Consider the following 15,076-nt stretch of genomic DNA (forward strand, 5'->3'; position numbering starts at 1 on the left):
TTACATTGATGACTGTATCGGCGCCGCCTCGTGCTCCCAAGAGGAGCTCAAACAGTTCATCCACTTCACCAACACCTTCCAGCCCAACCTCAAGTTCACCTGGACCATCTCCAATGCATCCCTCACCTTCCTGGACCTCTCTGTCTCCATCTCAGGCAACCACCTGGAAACCAATATCCATTTCAGGCCCACCGACTCCCACAGCTACCTAGAATACCCTCTTCCCACCCACCTTCCTGCAAAAATTCCATCCCCTATTCCCAATTCCTTTGCCTCCACCTCATCTGCTCCCAGGATGAGGCATTCCACTCCCGTACATTCCAGATGTCCTTGTTCTTCAAGGACTGCAACGTTTCCCCCCTCCTACCACGCAGTGGTTGAGAAAGCCCTTGACCGTGTCTCCTGCATTTCCCGCAGCTCATCCCTCACACCCTGTCCCTGCTATAACCACCAAAAGAGAACCTCCTACAGACTATATCATTGTGGGCAGAGAAGAGGAAACATTGCTTCACTCAGAGGGTGGTCAACCTGTAGAATTCATAATGCATGCCAGGTCACAGAGTGCATTCAAGAAAGATATTGATTTTTTTTTGCTTTTAAAGGCATCAAAGTGTATGGAGAGAAAGCAGGAATATGGCTTTGAGCTGGAGAGCACGGTGGCCCAGTGGTTCGCACTGCTACCCCTCAGTGCCAGGGACCTGGGTTCCATTCCACCCTCAGGCGACTGTCTGTGTGGAGTTCGCCTGTTCTCCCTGTGTCTGCATGAGTTTTCTCCAGGTGCTCCGGTTTCCTCCCACAGTGCATAGATGTGCAAGTGAGGTAGATTGGCCATGTTAAATTACCCCATAGTGTTCAGGGATGTGTAAATTAGAAGGGTTACAAGGGATGGGTCTGGGTGGGATGCTGTGAGGATCAGTGTGGACTTGTTGGGCCGAAGGCCCTGTTTCCACACTGCAGGGATTCTATGATCATATTGAATGGTAGGGCAAATTTGGAAGGTAAAATGGCCTACTCTTTCTCCTAATTTTGATGTTTCTATGAACAAGGTGCATCCTAAGTTATTGAGGAAAAGGGCACTTGACAGATCAGATTCTGTCCTGTTTCAGGAATAACTTGCTTGCCTTTCAAAATGTAAGTCATCAGTTAAAGTTTCACTTAAGGGGCTTGAACATAAAGACTAGGTTTACACATTGTGGCAATTCTGAGGGGTTGGAATATTAAACCACAGTCTCTGTATATATTTCAGCTTAGAAACTGAAGCTATTCTATGGCACCATTAAGAAAAGAGCAGAGTAGTTCTTCCAGTCTTTCAGACAATATCTGTACCTAAACAAAGCTTACCGATAGAATGCGCAAGTCTTCACTTCTGTCTCTCATAGTTGCTCAAGGCAAAACTTGCTGGGGCAAAATTTAGTTCCCAGATTACAGCAATGGCTTCATTTCAGTGGATTAGTATTAACTGTGAAGCATTCCTTGCTGTCCACTGTTTGTGACTGACACTATATCAATAAGAGCGCTCGAATGCTTTTTCTTAGTAGCTTTACACGGACTGGTCCCATGAGTAGAAAGGGCAGAATCATTCTCTTAAAGCCTCAAAACTTGACGAGATGATTGAAGTGGTAGAATTGGAATTTCAAAAGTAACAAAGGTCTGTGGAGAGCCATGAAATATGTGTCCATTTCATTCTTAAAATTTACGTCTTATTTCTCTGAAATTTTCCTCTTACCCTGAAATTGTAATGTGACATACAGCCTCTGTGAGGTCTTCTGAAGGTCTGTGCTATTAGCTACCTTGAGGCATGAGCTGTTCATTAAGTGTACCTCAATTATTTACAAAATCATGAAATTATAATTACTATCACTGCCACAATCCTTGCATCAGTTAGTCATCGCTGATTCCTGGAATTACGTTTTTTTAAACTTTGCCAGCAGCAATTAACAAAAACATTCAAGTTCAACACCTATGTTTATTTTAAAATGTTGACTATTTTAAGATGCCAAACAACATAGTGACTATGTTTAACAACTTGTTGTTTTCACTTCAGATTTGCAAGATTCATGATTTTCTTCTAATTTTTTCAACATGTTACATGACTTGCACCTTTCGAACGATTATACAATCATTACTCATGAGCAACATACTTTAGATTGCAAGGAATGGGGGTAGGAGTCAGCTGTTCAGCCCATTTACCCTGCTCTGCCATTCAATAGGGTCATGGCTGATCCAACATTCCTCACCCACATTTTCCTGTGTTTTCCCCATAACCCTTGATACCACTACTGACCAAGAATCCATCTATTTCAGCTTAAAGAGTCCACAAAGTCTGAAACCTTTTTGGACTTTTTTAACCCAGTCCACTGGTAAAAACCTAGGGACTTCTCACTTTGTTACTCAATTGATCCTCAAACAATTCCAACTCCTCTGCGAAGAACTACAATCTGATGCCACAGGGACTTTGTAAAATCTCACTAGTCATTACAGCAACTCCTAATTTAGTCCATGCATTGCAACACTGACTCTACTTTATTGAATGCAACACATTAAAAAAGATTTGCATTTTTATAGCCCTGCACAATGAGAAGTCACGCTCTCCTGTTGAAGAGAGACAACCAGTGGTGAGTCTAACCTAAGGACCACCCTTAGAAGTGAGATTGAAAATGCAGGACCTGCATGGTGAGCCCAGTTTGTGTGGGAATTGAATGCATGCTCTGCATACAAGTCAACTATCAAGGCAACTGAACGAGCCAAACCCTATATCGCACTGAAGGACTTTTGTAAGCGTAGTCACTGTTTGAATTAGAATTAGGATCCTACAGTGTGGAAACAGGCCTTTCAGACCAACCAGTCCTCACCAAACCTCAGAACATCCCACCCAGACCCATCCCCCCATAATCTACTCCTCCCTGAACACTATGGTCAATTTTGCATGGTCAATGCGTGCACATCCTTAGACTGTGGGAGGAAACTGGAGCACCCGGAGGAAACCCATACAGACACGGGGAGAACGTGCAAACTCCACACAGACAGCCACCCGTGCCTGGAATCGAACCTTGGTCCCTGGTGCTGTTAGGCAGCGGTGCTAACCACTGAGCCACCGTACCGCCCAAAATGTAGGGCAACAAACAAAACAAAACTCAAATCAACAGTATTGTGATAATGATCAGATATTCCGCGCTTGTGATATGATTGAAATGTAACTATTAACCACTGGGAATCACATCCTTATCATTGCAAACAACACCTCCTCCTTCCCCACGATTCTCACTACCGGGAATCACCTCACCACTATATTTCGGGCTGGTCTTCAAATGAGGCTTTGTGGGTGGGACTTAGCAATGTTAAGGGGGAAGCCACATGACTGAGAGTGTATTATAGGCCCCTTAAAGGTCAGCAGGAAATTGAGGAGCAAATATGTAGACAGTTTATACAGATAGCGAGTTTTGAGCAGACTTGTAGCTCAGATTGAGGTTCTGGATGTGAGTTTGCTCGCTGAGCTGGAAGGTTCAGTTTCAAAACGAACCTTCCAGCTCAGCGAGCAAACTCACATCCAGTTTATACAGATGTGTAAGAGTAATAATCAAATAAATGTACGGGGTTTTAACTTTCCCAAAACCATTTGGGAAAATCACAGTGTTAATCAATTAGAAGGGTCAGGTTTCTTGAAAGGTATCCTGGGAAGCTTTTTGGTCTTAAAACATTAGAAGACCCGACAGTGGGTTGGGTGCTAGATCTGGCTCTAGGGAGCGAAGCCAGGCAAGGGCCTTTTTCCATACTGTGTTACTCTATGACGAAGTGTTCAAGGTGGCTGAAATCACTGCGCAGAAGCTGGTATCCATTACCAAGCCACCCTTTATTTACATACAAACAGTCCTTAACCTTGGGACTGCTGCATTCAGAGTCAGCAACCAGAGAGTCAGCATCTCAGACGCTCCCCCTTTTTATATGTCAGCCAGGGCTCCATGTAATCCCTGATTTGCTTCACTCATCATTGGAGACAGCATCTTCATTCAGATCATTGAGGAGCCTCTGGAATTCCCTCTCAAAGATCTCACCATCTCGCTCGCTTTCTCTAAAGCATTCTGAACATTTACTTCTTTCAACTAACTCCGGTCAACTTACCTCAGGTGAAGCTGCAGTTGACACCACTTGGGGCACTGTTAGTGGATCTGAGCACAATACCTTAGGAAGGATACATATGACTTGCAGAGACTTCAGTGCAGGTTTACAAGAATGATACCTGGTCTTCACGGGTTAAGTAATAAGAAGACATCATACAAATTAGGCCTGATTTCTTCAGAGTTTAGCAGGTTAAGGAGTGATCTGATTGAAATCTTCAAACTATTAACAAGAAAAGATAGGGTAGATAGATATGAAGTGTTTCCACTGGTTGGTGATTCTAGAACTCGGTGCTTAAAGTGAAAATTTGGACCAGTCCATTCAGGATAGTTGTTAAGAAGATCTTCCACACACAAAGGGTGGTAGATGTTTGGAAACTCTTTTCCACAAACAGCAGTGGCTGCTTGATCAGTTGTTAATTTTAAATTTGAGGTAGGTGAATTTTTGTTAAGCAAAGGTATTAAGCGATGGGCTAAAGGCAGGTATATGGAGTTAGACCACAGATCAGCCATGATCTCATTGAATTATGGAACAGGCTTGAGGGGCTGAATGGCCTACTCCTGTTCCTCTGTTCTGGTGTTTCTGATGGAAGTCCTGTCAGATCATGCTGAATAATTACATTTGCAGAGTGCTTAAGGCATTCTACTATGTTTAAGGTATTGCAAGTTTTAGTTGTTGTTGTAAAGGTAACTTGCAGTTTGGAAAGTGCTGGCAATTCTGTGACAGGAAGCAAATGAATTTCATCGGTCTCTTACACATCTGATACTCTAAAGTGCAATGAAACATGCTGTGAAGATACACACACAGATGTCAGAAAGTCTAGCAATATTGATGGTGCCTGAATTGATTTTAGATTGAGTGGCAGCAATATACTGGCTTTTGAAGGGTCATGTCATCAATGTTGAGGACAACTGCTTTTAGCAAGACATCATTAAAGTACAAACAGAATGAAGGAAGACATAAAATGATCCCTTTGGAAAACAGGTCACTAAGATATGCTGGCTCAATAAAAGACACCAAAATATTACGTCAATTTTAATCTGGCTGATATTTAATGGAAACGGACAATGTCAAAGACCTTTCATACAGAAATTTATTTTTCATTAAGATTCAAGGAAGCCAGAATCCTGTTGCAAAAACATCTTCTTTACAAATGAAAGGCTGACAGGCTATCCCTATTGCTAATATCTGCAAGAAATCCAAACTAAATTGACTGACAATTGAATTGCTTTGAAAATGACAGACGAAAGTTTGTGGTTATAAATAATAGGTTACATAAGAGTATTGAATGGTAATTTGATAGAGGGGATATCAGCAAAGATGCAAAGATTTAAACATCATGCTGCTTTATACCAGGGAGTTAGATTGAAAGGAATTCAGACTACAGATGCAGGAGATGAGAGGGAATGTGGGATTTTTTTGTCAAAGACATAATTCCCTGAAAATATCAAATTTCTATGTGTTATTTAAGCACTGATTCTAAGAGGGTCTCCTATAAAATTTTGGGATTTGTTTTTTACCACACAACCTTTTCACTGAAACTAGTCTTGCTAGATTTTGGATGGTAGTGTGAAACAGTCACATGGGAACCTAACAGCAGAAATAGGCTATTCAGTCTGTCTAACCTGCTCTACCATTCTAGATCATGACAGTTTATCTACCTTAATGCCATTCTTCACTGCTATCCCTATCTCCCTTGATACATCTAATATTGATACCAATGATTCAGGCACCCATTATACAAAGCATACAACTTTAATTTTCGTGCAAGCCTCCTGAAGGGTCTAGGCCCGAAACATCAGCTTTCCTGCTCTTCAGATGCTGCTTGGTCTGCTGTGTTCATCCAGCTCCACACCTTGTTATCTCAGAATATTTAGCAATTGGTTCTGCTCTATACTGCACACTTCACACTCATTCAAAATCAAAAATACACCCAAAAACTAAAAGTGAAATACAGTGAGCTGATCTTTCCTTGGAGAATCTGGTTTCATGTTGATTAGAATCAGGGTTACAAAAATTTTTTTTATTATTCATTTGTGGGATGTGGGCATCGCTAGCCAGCCAGCATTTTTTGCCGAACCCCAATTGCCCTTGAGAAGGTGGAGGTGAGCTGCCTTCTTGAACCGCTGCAGTCCACCTGCTGTGGATTGACCCACAATGCCTGTCGGGAGGGAATTCCAGGATTTTGACCCAGCAACAGTAAAAGAAGTGTGTTATATTTACAAGTCAGTATAGTCAGTAGCTTGGAGGGGAACTTGAAGCTAGTTGTGTTTCCATACATCTGTTGACACTGTCCTTTTAGATGGAAGATGTCATGTGTTTGGAAGGTGCTGGTGAGGATCTTTGGTGAATGTCTGCAGTGCATCTTGTAGATTGTACACACTGCTGCTAATGAGCATCAGTGATAGAGGGAGTGAATATGCGAGGATGTAATGCCAATCAAGCAGACTGCTTTGACGTGAATGGTGTCAACCTTCTTGCGTGTTGTTCGGGCTGCACTTACCTCAGCAAGTGGGGAGTATTCCATCACACTCCTGACTTGTGCCTCATAGATATATTAACATTGGTATCAGGAGCAGGAATATGCCATTCTGCCCTTGATTCCACATCATTATTCAATAAGATTATTAGACAATGACTCTAATTTCTAGCCATGGTAAGTGCATTCACACTAGAACAAGAAACCCAGCAACAACAGCAGACTACTTCAGATTGACTCTATCATTAGACAGCAGGGAAGTAACACTGCTTCAAGAATCATTGAGATATACAGCAGGAAACATACTCATTGTTCCAGCTTGGCTATGCCGACCAGGCATCCTCAATTAATCTGGTCCCATTTGCCAGCTTTTGGCCCATATCCCTTTAAACCCTTTCTATTTATGTACCATCCAGATGCCTTTTAAATGTTTCTATTGTACCAGCCTCCACCCACTTCTTCTGGCAGCTCATTCCATACATGCACCACCTTCTGTCTGAAACAGTTGGCACTTATAGATGCCTTTTAAAATCTTCCCACTCTCACCTTAAACCTGTGGCCTCTGGTTTTGGACTCCTCCATCCCAAGGAGAAAGACAGAGAACATAGAACACAGAACAGTACAGCACAGTAGAGGCCCTTAGTCAAACTACCCTACATTATACTATCATCCATATGCCTGCCCAAGAGTCGCTTAAACATCTCTAATGTATCTAACGTTGCCTATTCACTCTATCCATGCCCCTCTTGATCTTATAAACCTCTATCTGGTCAACCCTCTGCCTCCAGTGCTCCAGGGGAGGGAAATTGTTAGACATTATTGTTCTTGATTTTATTTGTTGTTCTCAGAATATTCAAACTGAATAGTGAAGTAACATACTTTCAATTATTTCCCTCAAAGGATTATGAATCTGTAGAATTTACGACCCCGGATTACTGGGACCTTAAGAAAATTTAAAACGAAAACAGGCAGATATTTCAGTAGAAATGTAGTTTATAGTTTCCACTAACAACCAACCAATTGTTGCAGTTCCAGCCAATTTCAGAAACAAAAGGGAGATGTCTCTGAATATTCATGCCTAGAGAGTCATGTTAAAGGATCATCTTTACATATGATGAGCCTGGAAGCTCACAGCTTGGCTATGAATTTCCTCAAAGGTAAACAGGCCTGCTGGATTGTAAGATTGCAGATGGAGTTTCTGGTCAATTCTGGCCAAATTATACAGCTGGAACAGACACAGCTATGAGAAAATTCCCATCACCATACAAAATGTAGAATGATCTGCATCAGTGGAAATGAAGCAATCAATTAATTGTGTGGTGATCAGACTACAGAGATGTGTTCCAACAGATTTGAAGAAATTAATAAATATCAGCACCTTAAAAAAAAACTTGAGGCTTTTAATATTTGTACATGAACAGCATTGAAGGTGCACTTGTACCAGATGAAAATCAGCTGTTCAAGAAGTTGGCTTACCACCACTAAACAAGAATTAGATACTGCAACTGCCTGTGATGCTCAAAATCATGGAAAAAATATCAAACATAATTATTTGCATTGTTTTGCCAGCTCTGCCAGTAACAGGGTAAATACCATTACATGGTTTCACATGGGCACACTGCAGGAGTCTGTAACTATGCAGAGGCTAATTACAACAACAACTTGCATTTATTTGGCACCTTTACCACAGTTTTATGGGTGATAAAAGAGCTCAATGGTCATTTGACAGGCACACTATTTAACAAAACTGAGCACTGAGCCACAGAAAGGGCTGTAAAGGCAGGTGACTGAAGATTCAGTTACAGATGGTTTTAATGAGGAAGAGGGAGGTAGAGAGCTGAGGTTTCATTTGGGAATTCCAGAGGCTCAGTGGGTGCTAGTGCTTGGGTACTCAGGGTGGCACAATAGCTAGCCGTACTGTCTCACAGTGCCAGGGACACAGGTTCACTTGCGAACTTAGGAGTCTGCCTGTGTGGGAGTTTGCACATTCATAACGTGTCTTCATGGGTTTCCTCTGGATGTTCCAGTTTCCTCCCATAGTCCAAAGATGTGTAGGTTAGGTGGATTGGCCATGCTCAATTTCCATGTAGTGCCGGTGGTTGCGCAGGCTAGCTTATGTAGATGTGGGGTTACAAGGATAGGGTAGGGAGCTGGATCTGGTTAGGATGTGATACACAGGGCCAGTGTGGACTCAATGGACAGAATGACCTGTTTCAGCACTTAGGGGATTCTATGAGGACTTGTATCTTATGATGAGCTGGATTGGAAAGCAAACCAAGGGTGGAAAATCCTAAAATGAAGGGGTTAATGACAATCTCCCCACTTTGTTGCTACCGCTGATTCATGAAACAAGCCTACAGTGTTATTCAAAGAGAACCTACAAAAAACATTTCATTTTCATGTGATTAATTTGAGACAGAGCATCTTTCAGCTTAATTCCCCAGCAACTGTCTGTTTTTTGAGGGTCAGGGAGGTATTGTGAGGTTCAATTCCCAGTGCACGTTGCTTTCATTAGTGTCTGAATGTGATCGCTGAAAAAAAATCAGCTGTGACTGGGGAGCTTCCTGTAAGACGTTTTTGTGAATATAAGGATAACAATAGAGACAAGCGATTACATTCCGACAGTGAAGTGAAAGAGATACCAATAATTGCAAAGCAAATTACAATGGACATTAAGGGAATAGAAGAAAAGATTATTGAGGTATATTTAGACAACAGAAAGCATGGAAGAGAAAGACAGATCCCTCAAGGATGACATACATACCATGGGAAGGAAGCTTGAAGGCAAGATAAAAGTTTTCAATTGTTACTTCACAACAGTTTGCCTGTTACAAAACCAGCTATTAAAATGGTTGGGTAGGAAATGGAATCAGTGGAGAAAGATAGTAATCGGGGATTAAACTGGCACATCTAAAGGCTTCCACTGCTTAGGAAACTTGATGGGATAAATATGAAGTAAAGTATGGATTTAAAATCTTCTGAAATGCAGTAATATCTATTGATGTCTCTAAGGATCTAATATGATTTCACACCTTTAAGGAAGTCAGAAATATATTCCTGAGATTTATAGCGTTTTCATTTGATGCCCATAATATTTAATCTAGCAAAATAGATTATGAAGGAAGAAATTCAAGGATATTCAGTGAGAATTAAGTTAATCATTTAATCCATGGATTTGAAAGACAAATCACACAAATATTAGAATCATTTGCGAATGTAACCTTGCATTTATATAGCACCCTGAAAATAATAAAATCTCCTGAGCTAAGTGAAAGATTTTGGTTGCAGAAAAAATTAGGGTGGCACTGTGGCTCAATGGCTAGTACTGATACTTGACAGTGCCAGGGACTGGGGTTCGATTTTAGCCTCGGGTGACTCTGTGAGTGGAGTTTGCTTGTTCTCTCCATGTCTGTGCGGATTTCCTCCGGGTGCTCTGGTTTCCTCCCACGGTCCAAAGACATGCAGGTTAGGTGGATTGTTCATGCTAAGTTGCCCATAATGTTCAGGGATTTGCAGTCTAGGTGAATTAGCCATGGGAAATGCAGGGTTACTGGGATGGGTTGGGGCTGGATGGGATATTCTTTGGAGGGTTGGTGTGAACTTGATGGGCCAAATGGCTGCTTCCACGCTTTAGGGATTCTATGTACTCACAGAATTCTATGTGTTATAGATTAAACAGCATAGATCACAATGAAAGAGGCAATTTGGCCCATGTAGACATGCTTGCAATTTATTCCACCAGAGTGTCTCCCTGCATTCCCTCAAATAACTTCATCAACTACCCTTTTGTTCCTTCTTTCTTAAATACTTAGCTCTAACCTCTTGATATGTTTATCTATGCAATATTCTTCAATCACTTTCTGTAGTTGTGAGTTTCACAATCTTAACCCTCTCTGGTCAAAGAGGTTTCTTTTGAATTTCCAACTACATTACTCATTGTTTATTCATAGGATGTGGGTGTTACTGAATAAACTAGCATATATTTCACATCACTGGAGGGTAGTAGCGAGCTGCTTTCTTGAACCACTGCAGGCTTTCAAGCATGGGGGCACCCACCATGCTCACAGGAAGGGTGTTTCAGAATTTTCACCCAGCAACAAGTGAAAGAAATGATTTAGATGAAAACATAGATGTAAGTTTGCAGACAATACAAAGTTCAGTAGAGTTATGGGTAGCGTAGAAGGTCGTCAAAGGATACAGCGGGATATAGATCATTTACAGACTTGGGCAGAGAAACAGCAGGTTGAACTAATGTGAATAAGTGTGAGGTTCTGCACCTTGGGAGATCAAATGTTAAGGAAAATGTACAGTTAATGGCAGGACCCTGAACAGCACTGAGGTACAGAGGGATCTTGGGGTTCAAGTCCAGAGCTCTCTGAGAATGGCCACACAACTAGGTAGGCTGGTAAAGAAAGCATATGGTATTCTTGTCCTTATTGGTCAAAGAATTGAATACAAGATTTAGGACATGATGTTGCAGCTTTATAAGACTTTGGTTAGGCCACGCTTATGGTATAGCGGTGATTTCTGGTTACCACATTACAGGAAGGATGTGAAAGCTTTGAAGAGGATACAGAAGAATTTTACCATGTTGTTGCCTGGATAAGAATGTATAAGCTATAAGGAGAGGCAAGAAAAACTCAGGTCATTTTCTCTGGAATGGGGGATGTTGAGGAGAGGCTTGATAGAAATCTCTAAAATTATGAGATGCATAGATAGGGTTGATAGTCAGAATCTTTTTCCAGAGTTGAAATGTCTGATATTAGGAGGCATGCATTTAAGGTTAGAGAGGAAATGTTCAAACCAGATGTGAGGGTCAGCTTTTTTACACAGAGAGTGGGAGAAGTCTAGAACGGACTTCCGGGGTGGTGATTAAGCAGACATAATGGGGCATTTAAGAGACTTTCAGATAAGAAATATGCAAGGACTGGAAGGGATATGGACTAAGGCAAGTAGAAGGAATTAGTTTAATTTGGTGTCATGTTCAGCACAACATGATGAGCCAAAGGGCCCGTTGCTGTGCTGTGTACTTCTATGCTCTATGAAAGGCACTTTTAGATCAGCTGTATCTACTATTGTTATCCTTCCAGAAGGTTGAGGTTGCAGGTTTGGAAGGCGCTGTCTAAGAACTTTATTGGGTTACTGCCTTGCATCTTGTAGATGGTATTCACAGCTTGCACTATGTGCTGATGGTGAAGATAGTTCAACTTGTAGGAGGTAAGTGGGAGTGCTCATCAAGAGGTTACCTTGACCTGGATCATGTCGAGCTTCTTGAATATTATTGAATAGCTTTCATCTAAGCATCACATTCAAAATGACCATGTTACATTGATGGTTTCTTGATTTGCGCTTTCTTAGAGAGGTAAAAAAAATTGCCTGACTTTAGTCCACCAAAATCTTTCTTAATTTTAAAGACCCCTGTGAGTTTCAATCTTTTGTCTCTATTCAAGAGAAAGGAAACCCACTCTTGCCTGTAACCTCCAGATTGGAGTACCCAGCTTTTCTTGTATCATCCTTCTGAATCTCTTGGTTGCATTCATTCCAGTGTCCTTATATCACAGAGTCTCTACAGTGTGGAAATAGGTCATTCGGCCCATTGAGTCCACATAGACCATCAGAAGAGCATCCCACCCAATCCCTGTCGCCCTGCATTTTCCATGGCCAATGCACTTGAGCTGCACATCTTTGGACTATGGGAGAAGACCAATCCACTCATAGGAAACCCACACAGACACAGTAAGAACGCACTAACTCCACACAGGTAGTCACCCAAGGGCAGCACTAAACCTGGGTCCCTGGTGCTATGAGGCAGCAGTGCTAACCGCTGAGCCACTTACCACCCTATCCTTTTTGTAATGTGGCTGCCAGACTTGTACTCAATTCTCTAAGGGTGGGCACACCAAAATTAGTTACAGTTAGAAGAGATATTACACTGCTGACGCTGGAAATCTAAAACAATCACAAAGAATGCTGGAGAAACTTGTCAGAGGTGTACAAAATGATCAGAGTGTACAGGTGGATAGAGTGGACAGCCAGAGAATTTTTCCTAGGGTGGAGGTAGTTATTATGAGGGGGCATAGTTTTAAGATGAGTGGAGGTAGATACAGGGGAGACGTCAGAGAGTGGTAGGGGCGTGAAATGCACTGCTGGAGCGGGTAGTGGAGTCGCCCTCATGAGGAGCATTTAAGCGGCAATTAGATAGGCATATGGATGAGACTATAAGGTAGGGGTGGAGGTTAGATAGATCATAGGTTTAGGGTAAAGGGCCTGTAATGTGCTGTTATTTTCTATGTTCTATGTTCTAAATTCTAAATCAGCAGATCTAGCATCATCTGTGGAGAGAGAAACAGAGTTAACATTCCAAATCTGGTCTGGCTGAACTGAAGAATAGACTGGGTTCTGAAGCATCATACAGGAGTCGACATATTAACTCTGCTTCTCTCCACAGATGCTGTCAGACCTGCTGAGTTTCTCCAGCATTCTCTGTCTTTGTTAAAGGTTGAAGTCGGATTTAGCATGTCCTCCCTATTTAACAATCCTATCCCACTGGAAATGAATCTGTACGCATTGTGTGCTTTCTTTTTAACAGCCTATGAACAAGTGTCACACTTGTGTTTGATAATTTGTGTGTTCATACATCCAGGCCCATTTCTTCTTTATCTCTGTTAGATCTGTAGGCAGGATTTTGTCAACAGATGCTGTTCTCCATGACATAGTGGGAGCAGGTTTAGCAATTGTTGCTTGTGACCACATATAAATTGGACATCGATGGAATGATATCCCTCACTGCTCAGCAACCTGACTGGATGAAGCCATGGAGCTCTGAACACAAAATATGTGTCGTCATTGGAACCTTGTACCTGATAGAACGCAGCTGTAGCTGCAAATCCAACAGCTCAGGCAACTTGGCACTTTGGGTCCGTGGTGGAATGGGCATTGACTAACTGATAAATTCACTTGTGGACGCTGATTGAGAAATGCCACAGATGTCCTCAGATGCTGTGACTTCATCTGTGACCAGGGAACGGTACTGGAGAGCTCCAGATTAGTTTTACCCTTTCTTGCCTCTCTCACGCACTGTATGGCAGCCCCAACTCCTGTCCTCTTTTGTAAGACATTCACCATGATCTACTTCTGATGGATCTCCAAGGTTGGGTGTAGAGAAGTGAAACATAATGTACACTCTTGTAGCTTATTGCATTGTGAGAGTAATAAGGAGCTGGTAAAATATTTTCAGTGAAGCAGTTGTCTTGTTCAATTAACTATTCGATTTGCCTTACAAGGTAATTGTGCCCTGGTAAAAAATTAACACATCCACTCTAAACATTTTTACAAACAGCTCTTGGTTAGCTTCATTCTATAATGTTAAATTGCATGATGGATAAGCCATGTGCCATTAATAGAATTCAATGTCCAGGGCTAAATAGATGTCAGCCATAACGGAATGCTACATCCTACCTTTCTTACAGAATGGTCCGTCATAAGCAGAGTGGCCACAGTCGCAGGAATAGCCACTATATTTCTCGATGCATCTCCCCCCATTGTGGCACAGGTTCCCGTAACTACTACAATGTCCTGGGCATCCTGGCTTCACCCCTGGGGTCATTTTTGCTCTTTCCTCAAGGTCAAGGGTCACTCCATTTAGTTGCAGGGACCGGATGCATCCGAGGAATCCTTTCTGTCTTGAGGCAGTTCCTCCTGAAAAGGTAATAAATTACATGGTAAAAACCCTTCTTGAGCACTCTGCCTACATTCAAAGTTAAACTTGAAATAGCACAACCACAGACAATCAAAAAGAACAAAGACAAAGACAAAATGGGGCAGTTGTTCTTCAATATCAACATCTTTGGTTTTCCAGATTATGTCTCTAGTCCACAAATGGGTTTAATTCTTCTACCAATGTTGGATACTGCTGTGTATAAAACCCCAGAGACATTTATGGGAACGAGAATTCTAGCTATCCGTAGACCCCAATGTTCTGTAGGATAAGGAACACAGTATGAACTGTACATGAGATAATGGGAACGACAGATGCTGGAGAATCCGAGATAACAAAGTGTGAAGCTGGATAAACACAGCAGGCCAAGCAGCATCTCAGGAGCACAAAAGCTGACGTTTCGGGCCTAGACCCTTCATCAGAGAGGGGGATGGGGTGAGGGTTCTGGAATAAATAGGGAGAGAGGGGGAGGCGGACCGAAGATGGAGAGTAAAGAAGATAGGTGGAGAGAGTATAGGTGGGGAGGTAGGGAGGGGATAGGTCAGTCCAGGGAAGATGGACAGGTCAAGGAGGTGGGATGAGGTTAGTAGGTAGGAAATGGAGGTGCGGCTTGAGGTGGGAGGAGGGAATGGGTGAGAGGAAGAACAGGTTAGGGAAGCGGAGACAGGTTGGACTGGTTTTGGGATGCAGTGGGTGGAGGGGAAGAGCTGGGCTGGTTGTATGATGCAGTGGGGTGAGGGGAAGAACTGGGCTGGTTTTGGGAT

The 15,076-nt window shown here is 42.2% G+C and overlaps 1 protein-coding gene across 2 annotated transcripts in view; it reads right to left on the reverse strand.

Annotated features, from left to right (window-relative positions):
- The window catches only part of LOC125454249 (contactin-associated protein-like 5), a 974,390-nt gene that overhangs the window by 184,289 nt on the left and 775,025 nt on the right, over positions 1-15,076 (reverse strand). For both annotated transcript variants that reach the window (XM_059647525.1, XM_048534833.2), the window contains one exon: positions 14,054-14,293. In XM_059647525.1, the coding sequence (XP_059503508.1) occupies positions 14,054-14,293 (240 nt within the window). The remainder of the gene's footprint in view (positions 1-14,053; positions 14,294-15,076) is intronic.

The sequence above is a fragment of the Stegostoma tigrinum genome, chromosome 7, assembly GCF_030684315.1.
Source record: "Stegostoma tigrinum isolate sSteTig4 chromosome 7, sSteTig4.hap1, whole genome shotgun sequence".
NCBI lineage: Eukaryota > Metazoa > Chordata > Chondrichthyes > Orectolobiformes > Stegostomatidae > Stegostoma > Stegostoma tigrinum.